We start from the raw sequence: 25517 nt of genomic DNA, 5'->3' as shown, positions 1-25517 counted from the left end.
TAATGCATACCTAGCTGGTTTCAAATAATAATGATGTGTCTTATTTTTTCACATATATGCCTTATAAACTCCTTCTCTTTCTCCAAAACTTATTTCTCTGTTGCTTTTAGATTACACTTATTAAAAATATGTTTCTTTGAAATGAATTAGCATGATGTGTAATCAACAAATACATTGTTAAAAGTAGGAAGAGTGGCCAAAATAAGTGACTGAAATTCCATTCAAATTCTAATTTATTTCATGATTTATAAGGCTGTCTAATAATGTGACTTCGGGCAGTGCCAAGCATAAAAAATAATAAAGAAAAAACCCACCATATAACAAAAACCCGATATAACATAGAAATAAAATTTACACATAACAGAATAACCAAAAGGGGGGGACTCTCAGTCGGCTCCTAATGTCTAGCAAAAGAGACAGGTCTTAATGGCTTCCCTAAAGGTTAGGAAAAGGGGACCTGTTGTATGTCAGAGAGGGAGGAGGGGAGAGAGATAGTTTCCAGAATAGGAGCAACCACAGAAAAGCCATGCCTTCTAGATTCCATAAGATGACAATATCTAAAAGATGGAACCTGAGGCAGGTCCTCACTGTGGAGAATGTAAGGCAGACAGATGTTCTTGGTAGAAGCCGGTCCCTCAAAGAACCTGGTCCTATACCGTGTGGGGGTTTAAAGTGATAACCAGCACCTTGAAGCATACCAGAAGCCTATTGGAAATCAATTAGGCCTGTAGAATATGGTCTACATTGGCATAATGGGATGTTGTCCATAACTCTCTGCATTGCTATATTCTGGAGCCACTGAAACTTCCAGATGATTTTCAAGAGCAGCTCCATGTGGAATGTATTGCAATAGGCCAACTGGGAAGTGACCAAGGTGTGAGTGACCATGAGTAGGGCCACCTGGTCCAAGAATGAGTGCAACTGGCAGATAAGGTGCAGTTGTGTAAATGCAGCCTTGGGCACAGCTGCCACCTGCTCATCAAGCAGGAGCCCCCAGATTGCAGGGCCAAGTCTGAGTGGGGTAATGTCACGCCATCCAGAATCAAATATGGAAATTTTGTAACTCCTGGGTCTGGCGTACTCAAAGAGTAAATAACTATTTCTGTTGCTTTCTCAGTGCACTAGCCAAAATGTGATTGAGAACAGAGTGAAGACAGAAGCAATTCAACAAAAAGAGGGAAATAATGAGGCAATCGAGTCCAATATGATACTAAAGTTTATTTCATACAGGTTTATTTCAATTACTGTAAAATCTGGCCATTATCACCAAAGGCAAATAGGTTATAAAGTGATGAATTAAAGCTATTACAACTATATAGGTTTAGCCCTGGATTTCTGAAAAGTAGGTTATAAAATGGGATTTGATGGGGTAAAACCCATTAACTCCTTGTTCCTTGGTTATTGTTATCATTTAGCTGTTTTAAAAGAAACTAAGCTTAAAGGACAAAGAGATGAATTTTTCTTAAAATAATTCTCCTTAATAATCTCCCATGTTACGACAAAAAAAAGACACGAGGAAAAGTAAATGTTATAAAGAAAAACATACAGATGAAGGGTCCCTTTCAATGATAAAAAAGTGGCAACAGAAATTCTATTCTTTTTCAATATTAGAAATGCCTTCAAGATTAAGAAAATAAAATTATTTGTCTCTGAAGAAGTTGGAAGAAAAACATGACTTGCTTGAAAACATTAAATAATTATCTACCTTGCACAGTATCAATGGAAACGCTCAGGTGTGGGCTGCTACAGGTTCATCCAGGTTCATGAGAATCTGTAGCTAACGTTATGGCTGGTTAGGAGAATCTCCAAATCTCACCCCTGGCTGGCCATGCCCACCCCACCCCATCCCTCCCAGGAGTCTCCACATGGCCCATTTTGGATGTGGGGTAAGTACAGGGCCCGTGTGCAGGCTTGGGGAGGGGGGAAATGGGCCTCTCGGAAGCTCCAGAGCCTGGGGGAAGCAATTCTTGCCCTCCCAGAGGCTTGAGGAAAGCCGCTGGAGCCTGGGGAAGGCAAAAGCATCCCCCCCCTGCCATGGTGCAGGAGGCCGACTAGGCCACACCCACCATAGCCATGCCCATCCAGTAACCAGGCAGAGAACCCGTTGTTGAAATTTTTGAAGCCCACCCCTGGAAACGCTTAGACTAACTGTGGGCAATATGCAAGAGGAATCCACGATATGCTAAATTTCTTAATAAGATGAAAACAATCAGATCATTCAGCTAAAGGGAAACATTATTGGAGTTTTCTCTTTATGGCAGCCAGGAATTGTAAATTACAAACGGCAGGCCTTTATTTGAAGATTGTTTGATATGAACGACTGTCCACTCAGAATCCAGTTTAAAAATATACAAAAAAGGAGAGGGGAGCCCTTGAAGTTACCAATAAACAATCACCAAGACAGTAGAACAAGCAGGCATGCATGTATGTAAGTTATCTAATTACTGTCCTCAAGGTGCGTTAGATTTCTATTTAAATCATAGGAATTATTTCTAAGTTAGCATATTATTTTGGTAATTACTCTCTCCTTGTGGAAATGCTGGAAAACTTACCAAGTTTGCCAAAAAGCTCCACTCCTAGAGCAGCATAGATGAAAAAAAGGAGCATGAAGAGAAGTCCAAGATTACCAACCTGTAAGTAAATCAAATTAATGTCAAATAATTCATAGGATCCACAAGGGGAAAAAAGACTGTAGTTTGCAAAAAATGAAAAGAAAAAGAGACTGAACACATGAATTAGCACAATTGGCAGTTCAAATGTTTACCAGGATCAGACAATATAATTGGGCAATTCAAAGTACGCTTAAATGAAGTTGGGAAAAAACATTAGCACAATCCTGAAATTTATGTTTGACATGCAACATGCAGTTCTAGAGGTACACACAGCACAAAAGGTTTGGGTGAAAGTTCATCAGAAGTTGTTACCAAATTATAAATTTTAATGTGATCAGGAAAAAATAAGTAAATAAAAAATCTTATGAAGTTAAGTCAAATTTAATTTTTGATCTATCTTGATTGATGTTGGAGAGATTGGATGAACCAGGAGGAGGAGTCAAACAGGGAATTAGTCTGGAATCCCTATGTGGACACAAGAGGATGAAGTCTGATTCCTGCCATTAAACCTTATCTAGTTTTATCCAGGTTCAAACTGTCAGTCAGAGAAGATCTCTGTGTATAGTCTTGAGCAATAAATAGCTAATTGAACTCTTCATGTGTGGATAATATATTATTATTTTGAAAGGTGGGCTTCCTTGGTAGCTTCTTATAAAACAGTTTCACAGAATGAATAACATGCAGTTTTCAGAAGCCCATCACATGTACTTATCTGCTCAGTATTGTGGTTGACAGGCTGAGCATCATGTGGTTACACATTTTCACATGGGAACATGTGCCAAACAGACATAAAACCAAAGGGTTAGAGCAGTGTTTCTCAAACTTGGTGACTTTAAGTCCTGTGGACTTCAACTCCCAGAATTCCCCAGCCAGCTATGCTGGCTGGGGGATTCTGGGAGTTGAAGTCCACAGGACTTAAAGTCGCCAAGTTTGAGAAACACTGGGTTAGAGGATGGATGGGAAGAGAGATGTAATTTTGAAATGCTTTGTTCTAAATTGCAGGGAAGCATAATGTTATGGATAATTTGGTTGTCCCCTGCAGAGTCAATGTACAAAACCAGAAAATTCAGGCTAATCACTTACATGTAGAATATTTTTGCTGCCTTGAGTAAAACTCAAAGCGCAGCCTTAACTATGGCTTCATCTTTGCAGCTTCTATAATGTAATTTTATTAAATGCTTTAGGAAGAAGTAAGAAGGCGCTGTGCTTTTTAGAGTTCTTGGTGCAATTGCTGATTCATGCATTAGAAAACACATTTTCACACGCTGATAATTTAAGGAGAGTTTTTGCAATGGTTTTTATCCAATTGCAGAGAAAAGTAGCCTTGAGATTTCCCTGGAGCCCAGGAATGGGAGGTCAAGGATTGTAAATGCTGTATTTATTCCTAGGAGGTAGATTCAGAACATTTTATGGTCTCTGAAATTCCAACCTTCTGATAATTGCTCTGATGATGGATGTTGGTTGCATTGTAATAGTTTTGTATTTTTATTAAGTTAATTTTTAGTAACATTTAAATTACATTTTCTGGATCCATAGAATACCAAAAATAGAATAATGTAAAGTATAATCAATGCCCTAACATTACTAGTCTAAAGAGTAAAATATGATATATCTTGCCTAAGATTTCTGGAAAGTATAAAACAAGCGGTTGTGGCTTAAAAAAAAGAAAATAATACACACATACTGAAATTATATCATGATTTAACAAGCTAAGCTCTGCTGTAGATTTATTTTCAACGGCACACCTATAATATGCATAAGATTCCTAACACTATATAAAATGCCAACTGAATTTTGCTGAGAAAATAGTATTAGTAGTTGACAATCAAAATAAACATGGTATTGTTGGAAGAAATACAATACAATACAATACAATAGTAGAGTTGGAAGGGACCTTGGAGGTCTTCTAGTCCAACCCCCTGCAAATGTCCTTCTGGGTTCGGTTCCAAGTGGGGAAAAGATACTGGAAACACGGAGATTACTTGGAAAGATGGTTTAATGGTGGACAGGATCACATTGTTTGAGTTCCTGAACAGGATCACATGGCTTGAGCTCCTGAGCAGAAAAGGGCAGAGATGCCGAGAATCCCTGATTTTATGCCCTCTCTGGGTCCCACCCCAGAGCTTCCCGTTCCTGTGTAAGTAATGCATTCTGATTGGTTGTCAGACTCCCAGGGGACGGGGACGGGGCTTTAGCTATATTTCTACTCCCACCGCCCTTAACAACACTGAAGTCACTTTTAAAAGTCTTCTTGGGGAAAAAGGGACAAATAATCATTTCCAATCTGATACCCTCATGAACTAGTGGAACTGTAACTATCAGTAATTCAACAAGCATGGCCAGTGCAACTTTTGGGGCTTGTAATCCCATAACATCTAGAACACATTAAATTTGGGAATCTAGGCTATATGTATATTATCTGTCATGTGAAATTCTTACAACATTACAGTGGAATAAACATGGTGTGATTTTATGAGCAGTGTGATCGTAGGTAGCCAACATATCTATGGAGTGCTTCACAGAGACATTTGGGGAATGGCATCTTTATGTATTGTTATAGTTTGGTATCATTCAAAGATGATTTTTAAAATGATGGTGGGCAACTAATTCTATATAAAAAGGCAGTAATTTGATGATTACTTCACCAGAAAGAATTCTTTTTTAAACATTCACAATTCTGAAATAGGGAACACTATACCACAATTCTCTCACTTGTAAATTGTGTGGCAGTCCCTATTTTCATCATGAAAAAAAGAGTGACTTTGTGACCATTTAGACAAGTCAAGTCTAGTGCCCTGTATTAGACCAGGTTTCACCTATTTGGTGCCTTTCACATGGGGTAGAACTTCTGCTCCTTGGGAGAAAGTCCCAGCACATCCCAAATGTGCCTGGCTAGAAAAGCATAAACTGTGTGTCAATGTAATGCAGACAAGGACTTTATGTTGACTACCGTTCTATTTTCTCTCATGCACACAGAGGTACATTATCTGACAAGTTCATAAACAAGCTCTTTTCTTTGGGACAAGAGCAAATGAAACATCACCTTTGCTTTAGAACAGTTGCTTGTTTGGCAAATGTATCATTTTTAACCCTTAAAATGGCTGGTTCTTCTTTTCTTTCCTTACCTAACCAGTTACCTGTGCTTATTTATAAGGAGAAGGAATCTCTAAAACTGATTTTAGCTGGAGATGGCACTCTAGTTAGACAAAGTGAAGCAAACAAATGTTGCTCAGAATTTCTGTCTGCATTTATAAATCTGTCTGCTTTTCTATGTACTCTTTCTTTTAAGAGGATTATCTTAAATTCAAGGTTCTCTTCCTTTTAGGTGAATGCAGCATTTTTCTGGTTCCTTTGAATTAGCGTTGACTGTCACAATTGCTGGAAAGTTCCTGCAATTTTCTTGGAGAGATTTTGGCAATGGTTTGCCATTGTCTCTTTCTTAGGGCTAAAGAAAGTGATGGCCAAACTTCATCTAGCTGGATTTATACCTAAGGCAGAACTAGAACCCATGGCCTCCCAGTTTCTAGCTTGGTGCTACCCCCACTATACCAAACTGCTTTTCTTAAATACAACATTAGTTAATATTAGTAGTTTGCCTCATCTGGTAGAGGAATTAAAATAACTTCATTATCTAAGTAAGATTGAAATTCATATAGTGGATGCAAGCATTGGCAAAGCTTCTGGGGAGAAAACGATGTCCTCAGCAACTTTCCCCTATTCCCTGGCATGTGCTCATCAAAACAAATCAAATTCTGAGAATTTTAAATATATGACACAAAACTAAAGGCTATTATTATTTTTTGTTAGGATTTACTTTGAGAACAAAATCCATGGACTCTTGGTGAAAAGAACACCCAATCCAAGAGAGAAAAAGAGAATCAGAATAAGGAAAATAGCAGCAGAGTTACTTAACTGCTGTAAAAACACTGTTCAATGGGGCCTAAATGGATCAAAGAATCTAGGGAACAAATTAAATAGAGTTTCTTATCCTGAATTGTAGAATGAAAGAGACTGAAACTAATGCATATTTGCTTAGTTGAATCACCATGCAGGTTCTTGTTTAGCGACAACTGGGACTGGCAATTTGATCATTCGATTAAGTGGTTGCTAAGTGAACCTGCAACAACCCTTAAGGTCCTATTTCAAATTTCCTTTTGCTTTCCAAACCTGTGGAGGTAGAAAATGTGAGGATAGATCGTAAAGTTACTTTTTATTACCATGATAACTGAGCCATTATTAAATGAAGCGGTGTCTAAGCAAGGACTTCCTGTACTGATTTTGTAAGTGGTGGGCATGCCAGATCAGCTGCATTTCTGCTTACATAAAATTTTAAAGTATCTGTTTCTAGTTCAAAGGCCTCTGCTTCAAGGGGTGTGGTACTAGAATAAGGCAGGGCTTTGTAAGCTATGAAAGGTAGTCCTTGACCTATGACAGCAACCGGGTTTGGGATTTTTGTCACTAAGTGATGAGATCATAAAGTGTGATCGGATTGCTTAACCAAAGTCAGTGGGAAGCTGGAAAGAAGTTGCATGTCCCACTGGCAGGCAGATAAGTGGCGGCTGCTGGGTGGGGGAAGGAACGAGATGGTGCACAACAGACACAACGGAAGCTGAAGAGGGTGCCAGTGGTACGTGACAGGTGAGGTGGAGATCAGGGAGGGTGTGTGAGGGAGAGAGGGGATGTCTGAGAGGTGTGGTGCCAGTTGTAGAGGTGCATGGGCATGTGAAACAGATGCAGCACAGGTTGGATGTGCGACAGATGTGGTATAAGTGGGGAGGGTGTGAGGGATTGCATAAGAGGTGCAGCACAGGCTATTTTAATCCATTTATTAGTCCAATAGCTGCAAATTAACTCAGTTCATTTAGTAATATGTGGTACACATTTTTCCCCACTTCTGCCCTCAGATAGGAATAACAGGATAACAGAGTTGGGTAGCCTTAGAAATTGCTGATCTAAGCATTTTATATTCTTCAACTTTACAATTTAATCACCCTTATACTTAAAAACAGCTTTTCTTACCTGCGGCAGTGCTTGCACTACTGTGTCCAATAAAGCTCTCATCCCAGTTGCCATCTTCAAAAGCTTCAAAACTATCACGAGAAAGCAAGGCAAGTGGTAACTTATTGCTGGGGAAACAAATGCTGCTTTGTTTTTCTCTCTGGAGCAGCAGATCATAGATTAATTTTGTAGTTGGGATATCTTCTACCAGGGGTGGGTTCCTGCCAGTTCTAACCTCTTCCATAGAAGAGGTTCCACAAATCTACAGTGCTGTTTAGAACCGGTTCCAGCTCCCTCCCCCTGCCCGTCTGCACATCATCAAGATGAAGAGCAACAGGAGGAATTCTGGGAGTTGAAGTCCACAAGTCTTAAAGCTGTCAAGATTGAACACCCCTGGGTTTTTTTCCTAAAGGGTTAGGGGTGCAAGGCTCTTGTAACTTGACAGCTTTAAGACTTGTGTGCTTCAAATGCCAGAGTTTTTGAGCCAACATTTTGGTTGCTAAGGAAGAGCGTTGTTAAGTGATTTTCACCACATTTTACAAGTTGGCCACACCGACCCAGTCACATGGCTGCCAATCCACTCCCACTCGGTCACATGGCTGGCAAGCCACTCCCACCCAATCACATGGCTGGCAAGCCACTCCCACAAAGCAGGCCACACCTACAGAAGAGGTTCTAAAAAAATTTGAAACCCACCACTGTCTTTTACTGAATGTAGACATGAACATGTATAAATATCTATGGTCAATGTGAAATGTACAACATTATGTTAGAGCTAATTAGAATTTGAATCTAAAATTACCTTTTTGTTTCAGATTGTAGCTAGCTGGTAATTAGAAATTGTTCTCATTCTGTATAGGGAGTCATGGATTAAGAACTAAATGGGTGCAGGGTGTGTCAAGGGTCCCATTTGCTGTACTGATAACTGGTTAAGTATCACATCTGCTATATATACTTATTATTATTTTATTGTTTTACAATTTTGTAGTGTCTTTATTGTAATATATTTTTTTGAATTATGTCACCTAGGATCATTGACTAAGATGGGCAGCTATAGAAACTGACTGGCTGAATAAACAAACAAACAATACATTGTTTAGCTCCTTTTCTCTGCATGTAAACTATTGCTCAATAGATATACATAAATAATATAAAAATGAGGTTGAATAGAACTGAATTTATTCAACTTAAATGTCCCCCAACTCCAAATAACTCTGGTTGGCTCACAATGTAACAAAGTAAAACCAGATAAAACACACAATGGCAAATCCAGTCAACAATAGGACTCACAAAGGAATCCAGCCATCTTAGTCCAAGGCTTGGGAAAAGAGACAGGCCTCCAAGATTCTAGGCAATGCTATAAGGGTGGGAGGCAGCCAAACTGCAGGAGGATTTCAATTCAGAGGGCAGAAGCCATGACAGAGAAGGCATCCTCCTGGGTCCCAAAAGATAATGCTATTGAAGTGACCTGAAGCACATTTGACTGAAACACAAACTCTATCAGTTCATATTGGCTAGGCCAGGGGTGTCCAAACTTGGGAACTTTAAGACTTGTGGAATTCTGGGAGTTGAAGCCCACAAGTCTTAAAGTTCCCAAGTTTGGACACCCCTGGCCTAGGCAGATACCATGGGAGATGGACACTTCCTCAAACAGCTAGTCCTAGGCAATGTAAAGCTTTATAGATCATAACCAGCAACATAAATTGAAGTAGCCAGTACAGCTGTCAGAGCAGAATTGTCACACAAGCATATCAAGGTATATCCATCACTGCTTGCATACTTCTGGATGAGTAGAAACTTCTAAGTGGTCTTCAACCCCAGGGCAAAGCATTGCAAGCGGGGTGACTAAGACATGAGTGACCGAAGGGCCTCCTGATTTGGTTATGGTAACCTAGTTATTTTCTCATTACATTGTTGAATGGTGCCACTGTGTGAAGGCCTAACGTGAATTATTTATTCAGCAGTTCAACTCAATTTATCAGGTTAAGAAGTATGAACCTAGCCACATTATATAAACAAGCTGGATGACTGACTGCACAATTTTTCTTTCTATACAGGAAATAACAGCCAACGACTCTGGTTGGTTTAGAAATTGTTAAAAACATTTAAAAGCAAGAAACAAAACAAAACAAAAGAAAGATTTCAGACAAAACCAAAACAAAACCCATACTCAGATAAGGAACAGGAAAAGAAAGAAAGTGGGTGTCAGTCATCCTTATCAAAGGCCTGGGTAAAGAACCATGTCTTCAGCGCCCTGTGAAATACCAATGGGGTGGAGGCCTTTTGGAGTTCAGCGAAACTTCATTTCAGAGGGTAGGCATTGTTACAGAAAAGGCAAACTTCCGGGGTCCCGAAAGATGGTATTGTTTAATTGATGGACCTCATATACACTAACCCTGCCAGATCAAACCAGCCAGGGAGATACTAACTAATGACATAAACACCAGGGTCCCATTGCTATCTTTGTACTGATGGATTGTTCCCCAAAAGATAGCTATAAGTCAGGTTATTCTTTCCAGCTCCTCCTCTTACCTCGGGCAATACGAAGTACTCTCATGATGCGGATGATGGTGGGATTGATTGGAAGGGCAGCATTGATTTCAATCTCCTCCAGAGTAATCCCCATGACTGACAGCAGAACAATAGCTAGATCCAGCTGGTTCCACCTTTAAGAAATTGAAGAAAATAAGACACCTTTACTGCCTCAATGAAAGACGGAATCCAGCTATTTCTTTATTTTTTCCTCAAAAAAAACCCTAAACTAGGTTATTTAGAATATTGCATTAATCAAGTAAGCCAATTTTCAAAATTGAAATAAATATACATATATTTCTTTATTACTTTAATTTAATATCCTTAAATAGTTTAATTGATATCCTTTATTTTGGTGCTCAATATATTTTGAGGAAGTTAATCTTTATGGGTGTGTTTTTTATTGATATATGGTGATACTTTATACTGACCTAGATCTGATTAAGTAAAGGTAAAGGTTCCCCTCACACATATGTGCTAGTCGTTCCTGACTCTAGGGGGTGGTGCTCATCTCCGATTCAAAGTCAAAGAGCCAGCGCTTTCCGAAGATGTCTCCGTGGTCATATGGCCAGCATGGCTAAACACCGAAGGTGCACGGAATGCTGTTATCTTCCCACCAAAGGTGGCCCCTATTTTTCTACTTGCATTTTTATATGCTTTTGAACTGCTAGGTTGGCAGAAGCTGGGACTAGTAATGGGAGCTCATTCCATTACACAGCACTAGGGATTCAAACCACCAAACTGCTGACCTTTCTGACTGATAAGCTCACGTCTTAGCCACTGAGCCATCGCATCCCCTAGATATGATTAGTCTACTGTAAAACTGAATAGATTGATTGGATAGAAACTTTGTGAACATTAAATTACGGTTTCCTGCCTAGGCAGGGGGTTGGACTGGAAGACCTCCAAGGTCCCTTCCAACTCTGCTATTGTATTGTACTGTAAATATTTAATAAGACAAAAAGACTGACCAAATAAAGTGAAACAATAGGGATTTCTAATGAATGAAGTAGTATTTATCCTTGTTTATACTTCCTTTAATTTTAAAGTATTGCTTTGTAAAAACATTTTAGTTACAGGTTTGAAGAATTTTTTTTCCTGGTGATCACATAGATTACAATGTTTCCCTTTCCTCTTAATGTTACACTGATTTTTCTTCTACCACTTATTTAATAAGATGTAATACTGATTTTGATTACAGAATCCCGAATATGAAAAAAGAAAAGGAATTGTTTATGGTAATCTCTTCAGTTATCTCATCTCCACGAAATACTGAACCACGTCTGCTGATTTCTACTTAGCAGTGTTAGTGGGACTTTCAAATCCTGGTACACCATTACTCTCTACAAGAAGACATTGGGAATGTGTCCCTTAGTTTTAAGTGTAATAATATATAGTCGCAATAATCAAAGTACAATATGCATCATTTCTGATCATCTGATTCCCCCAGAATAAGTATCATCTTCATTCCAGCTCACCTGTCTTTAAAAAAGCGTCTCAGTCCAAAGGCCACAAGCTTCAAAACTGCTTCCAAAACAAAGACTGTAGTAAACATGTAGTTGCAATACTTAAGAGCAGTCTCCAGGGACTATGAATAAGAGGAAAAGAAAATATTACTAACATAAAGCTCTGGGACTGCTATGGTCTGTAGCTGGCAAAGAAAATATGGAAGTGCATTTCCTTTTTTTCAAAAAAAAAATCTTGTTACATTCCAATTAAATTCTCAGTTTGCAGCCGATCCCACACATTCATAATTCTCTTTGGTAGTTTCTAGGGCAAATACCAATGGTTTCTCTTTGCTCCAATGGAACCGAGTTGGGTGCAGCATTGCCGGTTGGTCTTCATGCAAATGACACCTTTCTCCCAACTCAGAGCAGGAAAACAACTTATCCTGTTTTTAACAACCTCAAAGTACTGAAAAGGTTGGATGAAAGTAATGTGCAAGTTGCATGAGAATAACAGTACAGGTAGTCCTACAACTTGCAACAGTTCATTTAGTGACCAAAGTTCCAAGGGCACTGAAAAAAAGTGACGTGACCATTTTTCACAGTTACAACCTTTGAAGTATTCCCATAATCATGTGATCAAAATTCGGATGCTTGGCAACTGATTCATACTCATGACTGTTGCTGTGATCCAAGGTCATACGATCACCTTTTTTAACCGCCTGACAAGCAATGTCAATGGGGAAGCCAGATTCACTTAATAACCGGGTTACTAACTTAGCAAGTGCAGTGATTCTAGCACTAGCGCTTAGAGTTATATACTTCTTTATAGTGCTTTTATAGCCTTCTCTAAGCAGTTTACAGAGTCAGCCTATTGCCCCCCAACAATCTGGATCCTCATTTTACCCACCTCAGAAGGATGGAAGGCTGAGTCAACCTTGAGCCAGTGAGATTTGAACTGCCGAACTGCAGCTAGCAGTCAGCTGAAGTAGCCTGCAGTACTGCACTCTAACCATTGCGCCACCTCGGCTCTTAACAACAACGACTCACTTAACAGTTGTGGCAAGCAAGGTTGTAAAATGGGACAAAACTCATTTAACAAATGTTGGGTTCAATTGTGGTTTAAGTTGAGAATTACCTGTACAGTGTCTCACCTTATACTTGAAAGGAGGACAAAGAAAAGACAATCAACATTAGGTCTGATGCATGAAGAGTAACCAGAGCTGCCTTCAGATCTTGGGAGGTCCTAGTCAGATTGCTTGCCCTTGAGGGGCCACTGATTTATTTTCAGGTGGTTGAGCTGCCTAGATATAAAGATGCCACGACAATGACAGCAATAATACTGCACACAGCTGTGAGCAACGCACCTGAACTCATCAGTGCTGTCATCCTAATTATGCCATTCCTAACGTGCATACACTGCTGTTGGAAATAGCATAATTAAGATGACAGCATGAAAAGAGTTTGGGCTCACCACTGTTCCTCCAGTTGTTACTGCAGGAGGGGAAGACTGCTGCCATGGAATCATGTTAATGCTAATCTTTACATGTACATAATTAAATGGTGGTGAGTTGGGAAAGACGGTTTGGAATTCCACTTTTCATCTTCCCCAGCACGGATGGAGAATAATCAGCAACAGGTACAGTAGCAGCCTGGCAGTCTCCCAAGGCTGCCAAAATCTTTGAACACTGTGCTATTCATAGCAAGGATTGTCTTACATGGATTATCTTTATTGTTTCAATACTTCCTTCATTGTTCCTTTTTGGCAAATTTCCACGAAAGATCGCTGGTCTTTATTCTTTTTACAAAAAAACAGAAGTGTGTCCCCCATACCATATTTGGACAGAGTTGGAGTTAAAATTACTGTGTGCTGTACATGGCTTTTAAGTTTGCCGTATTTTTTTAAATCTCTTTAAGTCAGGGGTGTCCAAACTTGGCAACTTTAAGACTTGTGGACTTTAAGTCCCAGAATTCCCCAGCCAGCTGGGGAATTCTGGGAGTTGAAGTCCACAAGTCTTAAAGTTGCCAAGTTTGGACACCCCTGCTTTAAGTGAAAGAATAAACTTTGAAGAGGATTCAAGGATTCCAAAGTATTAAGCAGTAGTCTCAATTTATCACAGCTAATGGAGCAGATACCCTTTTCTATGCTGGCATTTTAATGATTTATAAACAATTTGGTGACCATTCACCCAATGTTATTCCATTAAATTCAGCAGAGCTCACTCCCAGCGATTCGGTCATAGGACTGTAATATTAAATAATATCTAGGTATAATAGAAGAGGGGATGATGGAGATTAAAGAGGAAGGTACAACATATTTTTCAAAATGGTATCTATTAATCCTCAGGGATTTCTCAATTTCATTTTTTATCTTTTGATTAATAGGAAAGAACTGGAAGGAAAAACGTAAAATAGAATAGATGCCAGATTTGACCTAGTAATATCATTTTCCAGATCATTATGTGTTCTAAAAGTAAAGAAGGCTAGGAATTCTAATGTTTCAGTGACAACACATCTGGAAGGCTTATGGTTAGCGCATTAGATATAGTTCTGTACAAATTGCATCTCTTATTATGCAAATTACACCAAAATTGATGAATGAGAATTCATCACATTCATCTGGAAATGAGTCATATTGCATTCCCAAAGGGAAAATGTGTTTGAAAAAGCCGAGAACTTCATTCTCTATAGCATTTAGAGGATTTTTTTCAAAGTTAGTCAACTTGTATGAAGCTATTGAAGCTCACCCCAAAGGATTGGATAATTAAAGCTTTTTATAAACATCCCACTGAAGAAATGCTGACAGGAAGGTAAAAACATTTGTCTTCCATAGTTAACAATTTGATGGATTTAATAAGGAAGGAGATAATAAACTATGCAGCATAAACTAAAGAATGCTAGGCCCAGGAATATACATTTGCTCTTGTGATTTCATACAAGGTCAACAGAATATTTAAAAAGATGCTAGATAAAAGGTATCTCAGATAATTCCCCACTAGATGATGAACTTTCTTGAATTTGTAGATGGGTGGGACAAAAAGGTAGCAATTAAGAAATACATCTTAACCAATGTGCTGCAATGCAAACCATTTAATGCTAACAGATAAAGATATTTGATATTAAACTGTATCTTATTTTTATAATGGTATAAATCTTGCAATATTTGTCTAAGTATTCATATATTTATTTAGGCTGTTTTAAACTTATTCATATAAGCATTAAATAAAGGTACACACACACTTTGTTTACTTCCCCCTAATGCAGACATTTGGTGGTTTTGAAGGGGAGTTATTAATAAAGAAATTGCATCCAAAACATTAAATAAATGCAATTATTCAAGTATAATCTTTTTCATTCATGGGAAGAAGGATGTGATTTCAATAAATGTATTTATTTATATTTTATATTTCTTAACCATTCATCTCCCACAGAGAGGAGCTCTGGGCAGTGTACAATATCAATAAAATTAAACATTAAAATCAGAATAATTTAAGATTAAGAAGTTTCAAATAATAAAAAGAACATTATAAAAAATTCAGACGGTGAAGAATTCCAAGATGGGGGATTAGCAGTTGTTAATGCAGGCAGCAGCAGGTGTGTGTGTGTGTGTGTGTGTGTGTGTAAATCTCATAATTTACTGAATTGGATAAAGAAAATATATCCACCCACAACTGCCGCCGCCTGCATTAACACACACACACATATAAATATGTGGCAGGTTTGAAGAAACTTACTTGCTTTCTAGATAGTACTTCTCTGCAACACATCTAAGACAGGAAATCTTTTCCGAAGCACCACCAAATTTCCCTACTACCTGTTGAGATCTCCGATTTTTTGTTTTACAAGCAGGAACTCTTTTAATGTAGAAGAAAGAAAAAGAAAAGAGGGCATAGAGGCAAAATAAATAAATAAATTGGTTTCTTGAACTCACCACCGGTTGGTTGTAGTGCTCCAAAGACATGGTGACGACGTTAAGGCAAATGATAAAGGTGATAAAGATGTCCAAGTAGTGGCTGGTGCAGACTGAATGGATGAGGAGTCGGACAGGGCAGTAGGTGGCATAGTATGGCAAGCGCTGTGCTTCTTCAGTGGAGGTAAGGGAGCAAATCAGAAAAAGGGTAGAAAAGAGGGGGTTCAGATTAGGAGGAGTGTGTGTGACACACACACACACACACACACACACACACACACACACACCAGGGATGGGTTCCTGCCAGTTCTAACCTCTTCTATAGAAGAGGTTCCACAAATCTACAGTGCCGTTTAGAACCGGTTCCAGCTCCCTCCCCCCGCCCATCCGCACATCATCAAGATGAAGAGCGAGAGGAGGAATTCTGGGAGTTGAAGTCCACAAGTCTTAAAGCTGTCAAGTTTGAACACCCCTTGGGTTTTTTTCTAAAGGGTTAGGGGTGCAAGAGTCTTGTAACTTGACAGCTTTAAGACTTGCGTGCTTCAAATGCCAGAGTTTCTGAGCCAACATTTTGGTTGCTAAGCAAGAGCGTTGTTAAGTGAGTTTCACCACATTTTACAAGTTGGCCACTCCCACCCATTCACATGGCTGGCAGCCACTCCCACCCAGTCACATGGCTGGCAAGTCACTCCCACCCAGTCACATGGCCGGCAAGCCACTCCCACAAAGCAGGCCACACCTACAGAAGAGGTTCTAAAAATGTTGAAACCCACCACTCACACACACACACACACACACACACACACACACACAGAATGTGTGTGTGTGTGAGAGAGAGAGTGGCACTTGCAGAGGGAGAATTGAGAGAAAAGGTGTAGAAGAAAGGGAAAGAATGGAAAGAAAAAAGGAACAATCATTAAGGAATGGAAAACAGGAAGCAATATTACAGAAATATAATAAAAGGAAGGGAAGAAAACAAAAAGGAAGGTAAATAGCAGCAAAGGGAAAAAAGAGGAGAGCTTTGAAACTTTTAGTCCTGAGCGTAAATCTAAGGGAAGGGGGAGATAAAGGAGCCACATTGTTACAGGAATGAGGTGCATTCAAACAAATCTTTAAGATGAACAGGCCGGGAAGAATTAGTGAGGTAAGGATGATTAAGGCCACACTTCCCTTTTAAAGCAAGGAGCTTCATTTACTTAAGAATTGCTGAGTTAGGCCATTTCCCTACTAGTGCTTTTACAGGCCTGTTAAACTGGTGGGCGACAGGCCAGATGTGTTACACGCAGTTCTATGCCCACCCTGGCTCACAAAGGCAAAAAACATTGCAATATGTCACAATACATGATGTGATGCAATCGGGTTTGATGCCCATGCTTTAGAATGTCTTCACAGCATAGCACAGTGTAGTATCACCCAGCAATTGTTGAACAGAATCTGTCCTCGTTGCTCTTATCTTGACACAACAAAAATTGGATGAACTAAGTTATGCAGTAAGTTCCTAATGTGGAAATGCACTAAGACAAAGTCTGTTGAAGTTGTAAAAAGGTCTGCAGCTTTTGGAGCCCAACAGAAAACAAATCCTTCCTTGAGATGAAGAAAGGAAAAGCTCAATAACATCTGTTTGGCTGCATCTCAGCAAATTCCCATCACATGGTTCTAACATATGCACATGTACATCAGGTTTATAATGAAATAAAATTTGTCTCAAAAAACCTTGGCCTACAAACAAACAAAGAAACAAACAAAAACACTTAGGTAATTCCTTACTCCTACGCTTCTTCTCCAGGCGCCTCAAACGCTTTTCTTCCCGCCTCCGTGCCTCTTCGGCTTCTTGGTGTTGCCGACATTTGTGGAAATTCTCCACCACCACCCCTACAAACATGTTGAGCACGAAGAAGCTGACGATGAGTAAGAAAGAAATGAAGTAAAGTAGCATCCAAGGGTTGTTGTTGGTCACTGGCTGGAATGTAAATAAAAAGTAAAACAAGCAGCTGAGTTTAATAAGGTCGGCATTAAAAAAACCATTATAACAAGGTGGTGGCATTGTTGTTTGCCAGCAAGTATTCTGCAAAATAAAAAGTTACGTGTCTATGGAATTCTTTAAAATCTCTGTAGAATTGCAGTTAACCACGAGATATATTTTATGTAAGCCTCCATCAATGTGGTATTCTGCATAAGTTGGATGGTATTGCTGGTCATAGTGGTTGAGAATGAAATCTAACCAGGAGAAAGGCAAGCCATTTCTGCAATTGTTGCTAAAAACTATTTAGATATAGCTGAAATATTTATATACATTTGAGTGCCAGATGATGATACCTTTACATTAAAATACTCTCTAAGTATGATGGAGAGAAGTTAAACTTTCATGTGTGTGATATGGAGATGATTATGCGACCAAATGAAAACTGCAAGCATGTCTGGCCATTGATGATGCCAGTCCCGAAAAAGTAGTTTGCCATTTTATGAAGGTAGTCCTCATTTAACATCCACTTGTTCAGTGACTATTTTGACAGCACTGAATGAGGCTCTGCTTATGATGGTTCCTTATACCTGTGGCCATTGCAGTGTCCCTGTGGTCATGTCATCACAACTTGGTGATTGGAGACTGGCTGTCATTTATAATGTTGCAGTGTCCCACAGACACATGATCTCCCTTTTCAGCCGTCACTGCTGGCTTCTGACAAGTAAAGACAATCAGCAGCTGACAGGAGGTTGCAAAAGACACTGTGAGATTCTGCAACTACTCAAGATTTACCTAATGATGGCAACTGAAACTGCTAGAATTACCATCATAAATCACATGATGTTGCACCTTATGACTGTGTCATTTAGCAACAGAGTCCCCAATTCCAACTACAGACCTATCAGCCTGACCTCAATACCAGGAAAGATTCTGGAAAAAATAATCAAACAATGGATTTGCGAACACCTAGAAGCAAACAAAGTAATAGCCAAAAGCCAACATGGATTTGTCAAAAACAGATCATGCCAGACTAATCTTATTGCATTCTTTGATAATGTGACAAAATTAGTGGACCAGAGGAATGCCGTCGATATAGTTTACTTGGACTTCAGTAAGGCTTTTGATAAGGTAGACCATAACCTTCTACTAGATAAAGTAGAAGAATGTGGGTTAGACAGCCTCACCACCAGATGGATTCGTAACTGGCTGACCAACCGCACTCAACGTGTAGTTCTCAATGGAACTGCATCTACATGGAGGGAAGTATGCAGTGGAGTACCCCAAGGCTCTGTTTTAGGCCCAGTACTCTTCAACATCTTCATCAATGATTTGGATGAGGGAATAAATGGGGAACTCATCAAATTTGCAGATGACACCAAGCTGGCAGGAATAGCCAACACTCCAGAAGATAGGCTTAAGATACAGAAGGATCTTGACAAACTTGAACATTGGGCACTATCTAACAAAATGAAATTCAATGGTGAAAAGAGTAAGGTTCTACTTTTAGGCAACAAAAATGGAATGCACAGGTACAGTATAGGTGGTACCTTGGTCAGTAGTAGTAACTGTGAAAGGGATCTTGGAGCCCTAGTGGACAACCATTTAAATATGAGCCAGCAGTCTGTAGCAGCTGCCAAAAAAGCCAACACAGTTCTAGGCTGCATCAACAGAGGGATAGAATCAAGATCACGTGAAGTGTTAATACCACTTTATAATGCCTTGGTAAGGCCACACTTGGAATACTGCATTCAGTTCTGGTCGCCACGATGTAAAAAAGATGTGGAGACTCTAGAAAAAGTGCAGAGGAGAGCAACAAAGATGATTAGGGGACTGGAGACTAAAACATATGAAGAACGGTTGCAGGAACTGGGTATGTTTAGCTTAAGAGAAAGAAGGACTAGGGGAGACATGATAGCATTGTTCCAATATCTCAGGGGTTGCCACAAAGAAGAGGGAGTCAAACTATTCTCCAAGGCACCTGAGGGTAGAACAAGAAGCAATGGGTGGAAACTAATCAAGGAGAGAAGCAACTTAGAACTGAGGAGAAATTTCCTGACAGTTAGAACAATTAATCACTGGAACAGCTTGCCTCCAGAAGTTGTGAATGCCCCAACACTGGAAGTCTTTAAGAAGATGTTGGATAGCCATTTGTCTGGAACGGTATAGGGTTTCCTACCTAGGCAGGGGGTTGGACTAAAAGACCTCCAAGGTCCCTTCAACTCTACTATTGTATTGTATTGTATTAATTATTACTGGTAAGAGAGTACTGCCTGTACATAGTTAGAACAAGGAATGTGGAATGCATAAATCAAGGACAATGTGAAATCACATTGTAGGAGTAGGGATAGTATACCAAGCATGATATTTTAAGAATAAATGAATGTAGGCAGTCTGAATAGATCACAGAATATATTATTCAGAGAAAGGGAAAGGAAGACATCCTACCCTGTTTTTCCAAAAATAAGACCTAACCAGAAAATAAGTCCTAGCATGATTTTTCAGGGTGTTCGTAATATAAGCCCTACTCCAAAATAAGCCCCAGTTAAGATTGTCAGCTAGATGGATGCATTTAGTACCGTATTTTCCTGAAAATAAGACCTAACTGGAAAATAAGTCCTAGCATGATTTTTCAGGATGCTCATAATATAAGCCCTACCCCCAAAATAAGCCCCAGTAAGATTGTCAGCCAGATGGATGCATTTAGTACCATATTTCCCCCAAAATAAGACCTAACCAGAAAATAAGCCCTGATGCATCTTTTGGAGCAAAAACTAATATAAGACCCAGTCTTATTTTCAGGGAAACACGGTAGGTATGTGCTTTGTTATAGCCAAATGACACTGAGGAAATCTATAGCAAACTGCAAGAGGTGCCAAATGTATTTATTTATTAAATGTATTTTCTGCCTACCTCACTGTGGGGCTATTCTAAGCAGCATATAACAATTAAAACAGAAAAATGAAAAGAAGTATAAACAGAACAGTAGCAAAATAATGGAACAATAGAATGAACAATGACAAAGAAACACAATGAGAATACAGGGATATGAGAATAAAAGATGGGCGGGTAGGGAACAGGGAGAGTGGGGGTGGCAGAATGCAGCACAAGGAAAACTAGGCTATTATTAATAGTTCCTTGGAATGTAAAGTTGGAGAAACAAAAAATAATCTGGAATTTCAGAAAAAATTGGACTTGGAAAATCAAATATTAAGCAGGTAGCTAAATTGAATTTTGTGAAGATTATTCTTTGTTTACTGCTAACAAATGCTTCAAGTGACATAAACACAGACTTTATGCATGGACATTACTAGATGGACAATACTGGAGGTTCAAGTCAACTGAAATCAATAGAAAATGTAAGATGGAGAAGCACAATCCAATCAATAGGACTTTTCCAGACACAGATTGTGAATTTACAGTATAAAATATATAAATTGAAGTTAGAAAGGGAATAGACTGCTAGCAAAAATTGATCAGAAGGACATACATTCAGAACACAGAATCAATAAAGATCAGATTCGGTATGCTAAATTATTTGAAAGTAAATCTAAGAACAAACTGTTATCTTTCTACAAAGAGATAATATCTTGGAAACTGTAGTGGAAATAATCCCCGAATTTTTCCACTTTTCAAAGGGAAAAATAATAAGCTATTGGAATATTGAGTCAGTCTACTGGAGACCAAGTTCAGTGCAGCACTAGGCTCTTTGAAGAAGGAATTAGAAGACTCAGTTTTAGACTAGCCTTGGGCACAAAGCCAGGCAGATAACCTTGGGCCAGTCACATTCCCTCAGCCCTAGAAAGTAGGCAATGGCAAACTACTTTTCAAATCTTGCCAAGAAAACTGCAGGGACTTGCCAAGCAGTCACCTGTAATAAAAGATGGAAGCAACAAAAATATTGTAAACAACTGAACATAATTTTCAGTATCTAGAAAGAAACTAAGTCAGGGGTGTCCAAACTTGGGAACTTTAAGACTTGTGGACTTCAACTCCCAGAATTCCATGGCTGGGGAATTCTGGGAGTTGAAGTCCACAAGTCTTAAAGTTCCCAAGTTTGGACACCCCTGAACTAAGTCAATCAAAAGAGGAAGATTATTTTAAGAAAATCAGAGGAAAATGTACTAAAATAAGAATAGTCAAGGTAATCACAGAAGAGAACATTGGAGAGATAGTAAAGAAAAATGAACAGACTATACGGAAATTCTTTACAATTAGATTATAGTTTAGGAGGCCAAACATCTACAAAGGGAGAATATTTCAGAAATAAACTATGCCAAAAAGTAAGATACATGAGGTGAGAAAACCACCCCAATCAGGAGAACTCCAGATAGAGAAAAAATATCCACTGAATACTCCTCTCTGAAGAAGAGTTAATTAAAATGTTCACAACTCTACAGCAAGACATGCTGCATGGCCTATATAGACTAGAAAGGCTACAGAGTTTGCATATCGAAAAATACATACCAAGCAAGAGAAATGTAAAAGACTGAACAGGTTATTGAAGGAACTAATCCCTCAGAGGAGCCTATTTATATTTAATAATTTACGTAGAAGAATTCAGCCATAGACAAAAAAAATGTCAAACTAGAGATACGTTTCAGAAAAGGCAAAAGGACACAAGATTAAATACAGAACCTAAGATAGATAATAGTGAATATAGGCTTTGTCTTTGTCTTATTAACTTAGCAAGGCTTTTAATTTTGTAGATAATGAGAATATGGAATATTAACAATAATGCCAGACAGGATGCTGGAGAAATAAAAAGGATTTCACTCTAGGAAGGAAGGAAATGACAAATTATTACAAGTTCAAGGATATTTCTGGACATGGAGAAAAAGCAAGAGGAAAAAAAGACAGATGCTTTCAGATAATGGATCTGGAGACAGTTACTAAGAGCGCCACAGATGACAGTAAGAACCAATCAATCCTGGATCTAATAAAAACTGATTGTTCCCTTGATGCAATTGTCAGCAAGTAGAAAGGATATACATGGCCAAGTGATGCAAGCAGATAATGGAATGGAATAAATAATCATGGTTGGGGAGAATGGGGAAATGGGAGAATGGGGAAGTGGGAGGAAAACACAAAAGATTAAGTAGATGAGTAGTTGATTGCAATACAAGTAACTATATTTACTTTTCTCATTCTATAACCCCTCTGATTTTAAATAGATTTTTAAAATCATCAGATTGGTTTTGCAAATCTATGAACTTTTTGAAGAATATTCCTAAACTCTTTTACAAGGAGTTTGCTTACAATATAAAAGAGTATATTTCTATATTGTTGACTTGGTGTAGCAAAGCTGGATGGAGCTCTAAAAAGTTATTGTTCATTTGTTGGTTACATTTACACAGCTTTATATCTCATGTCTTATTTCAGGAAAATTACAATGTTAAAAATATTTTTTAAAAGCACAAGAGCCATAAGGTATAAACACAAAAGCCATTAAAACACAACAAACAATAAAAAAAACCAACCATAACTGCCAAAAAATAAATCTGCAGGAAAGCACCATTTATTTTCCTAACCATATAACTACGGTACTTAGCAGTCTCTCCATCAATGTCACCAGATCCTCAGACCAGAAAGCAGACCAGGTCTTCAGGCTCTTCTAGAAAGCCAAAGTCAAGGTCAATCTTATCTCGGGTGGTGGTGGTGATGTATGTGTGTGTTCCAAAGGGCAGGCAGCATCTGACAGGACCCAGGAGGTGGCAGAAAAAGTCCATCTCCTGGGTCCTGAAAGATGACATTCCTTTGTGGATAGGCCCCATTAGATGCTGTTTCTGCCAGACCTGATGGGATGGATAGATTGATTCAGGAAAGGCTTGGTTATCACCATTAAGTTAATGACTGGGAGATCATTATGTAATGACTTCATGTGATTGTGGCCTCCAGACCTTCCTGACTTCCCCATTGACTTTGTTTGTGGGAAGCTGGTGAGAAAAGACTCAATTATGTGACCATGGGATGCTGTGTCAGAAATCTTGGCCAACTTTTAAGTGTCTTCATCATGCTCACATGATGGTGGTGGTGATGCTGTCATGACCATAAATTGAAAGACTAGTCATAAGTATCACTCATTGAGCACCTTTGGAGGTTGAAACAGTTGCTGAACAAGTGGTCATTAAATGAGGACCACCTGTTAATGCATGTAGCCTGGGGTAATAATTTATCTCTTACAAATGCATCTACGCCTTTTCAATCACATGATGCAAAATGACTTATAATATAACATACGATACATACAGGTTAGTATAAGAAAGAAATAACTATCAAAATGATCAGACATGCCAATAGTAATATTATCAACACAGACATAGTATAATTATAATAATATAATCATTAAACTATTTGTTTGGGAATCTACATCACACTATTAGCTCATGTTCAGCTTGTGATTCACCAAGACCACTTCTCTGATTTTTCCTACCCAAATTAAGGACCCTATTCTTTTTGTTGGTTTCTGTCCACTGTTCCAGCCTGTTAACATCCTCTTAAAGCATGACGCTATCCTCTGTCCTTTGTATCTCCTACATCCATGTGTCATTTGCACATCTCACTACTGTATTTTCTAAACTCACAGAACTGCATAGGTCCCAATGTTTCCTCCCAGACTGATCAGGAGCTGGAAATATAACAATCAGTTACAATTGTTCAACCAGCTCTGCACCCATCTAATAGTAACATGTCTAAACATCTTCCCTCTAACAAAATTTATTGTATATCATTAAACGAATTAATATGAAACAAATTAATCCTCGGATTGGAAAGTCTTTAAATGTACAGAGAAACTTTCATTTCATCAAACATGCAGTTTTTCCAGTGTCTTCGTAGTTGTATATTCCCCTATGTAAATAAACATTTGTTTATTTATAAATGTAAATAAACATCCTTATAACTATTTGGAGGCTGGACTAGTAAATAGTTCTTTCAAAAGGCCTGTCAGAAATAAAACCATGTTGCTTTGTGAAGAGAACAGAGATCACAGTGTGGGTGTAATATATCATCAAGACTGTCTGGTCCTATGCAGCCACCATCTGTTTTGGAAAGTGCACTCCTGTTATTAAACTGAACAGGAAAAGCATTAGATTGTAGCTGTCAGCCATGAGAACTTTTTTAGGATGGAAACGACTGCCAGAGAGTAGAAATCAGAAGATCATATCCTGAGCTTCCAAAACATATGTCACAACCGTAAGACCACTAGGAGGTATAGAAGACAATGGTCACCTCACATTTTTATCAAACAAATAAGAGGGGGGGGGGAAGCATTTGACATTTTATCCTTGTTAGTTACCTGAAAGATAATCTGCTTCTGGTATAACAGTGGTATTCACAACAAATTAGAAAAGTTATGCCCAAATGGGAGAAGGGGAGGGACCAACATAATAATATACATACAGTACATATATGTGTGTGTTCTCTGTCTCTGAATCATTATGGTATGGTATGGTATGGTATGGTGTGGTGTGGTGTGGCGTGGCGTGGCGTGGCGTGGCATGGCATGGCAGGCCATCCAGTCTGCCTAACAATCCAGTTCAAAACAATCTGAAAGATGAAGGTGTGAGGTATCTTCTCTACCTGTTGATCCACAGCCACAGCATCCAGTCCATTGTACATAATATTAACCCAGCCATCTTTGGAAGCCAGAACAAAGAGTGACATCAAAGCCTGAAATATATGAGATTGTCACATAGTTTTATGCATTTTAAAAGATAAAAATTACAGTACTCTGTACAGTTTCTTCACCAACTCCACCACACAGCGTATCCATTAAGAAAACATATAAAGATGCTAATGAATTCTGAGTTAATTTATTGTGTATAGAAACAGGAAATAAATGAATCAGAAATATAAAGCATCCCATAAAAAAAACCCCAGAGTTTATTCTTTTAAAGGTCCCTATATCCTAAAACTCAGCAGTTTTCCTGAGCAAACATGTCCATTCCTCAGCAATTCTTTTCCTGAAAAAGGTGTTTCTTAATATCTTGTCTAAACCTCCAACTCTCAATGTCCTTCCCTGTTATTCCTATATAGCTGTTTCCCCTACACCCGACTGA

The 25517-nt window shown here is 38.7% G+C and overlaps 1 protein-coding gene across 1 annotated transcript in view; it reads right to left on the bottom strand.

The window, feature by feature from the left end:
* Window positions 1-25517, bottom strand: part of CACNA1I (calcium voltage-gated channel subunit alpha1 I) — a gene marked incomplete at its 5' end in the record, with an annotated part of 332383 nt that overhangs the window by 13625 nt on the left and 293241 nt on the right. The window contains 7 exons of the mRNA XM_081958124.1: window positions 2553-2631; window positions 7632-7702; window positions 10143-10276; window positions 11621-11730; window positions 15519-15670; window positions 17265-17457; window positions 25039-25128. Of these exons, the coding sequence (XP_081814250.1) occupies window positions 2553-2631; window positions 7632-7702; window positions 10143-10276; window positions 11621-11730; window positions 15519-15670; window positions 17265-17457; window positions 25039-25128 (829 nt within the window). The remainder of the gene's footprint in view (window positions 1-2552; window positions 2632-7631; window positions 7703-10142; window positions 10277-11620; window positions 11731-15518; window positions 15671-17264; window positions 17458-25038; window positions 25129-25517) is intronic.

This window comes from Natrix helvetica (assembly GCF_964273705.1).
Source record: "Natrix helvetica genome assembly, chromosome: 6".
NCBI lineage: Eukaryota > Metazoa > Chordata > Lepidosauria > Squamata > Natricidae > Natrix > Natrix helvetica.
The sequence above is the reverse complement of the archived record's forward strand: the minus strand, read 5'-3'. Positions and strand labels throughout refer to the sequence as shown.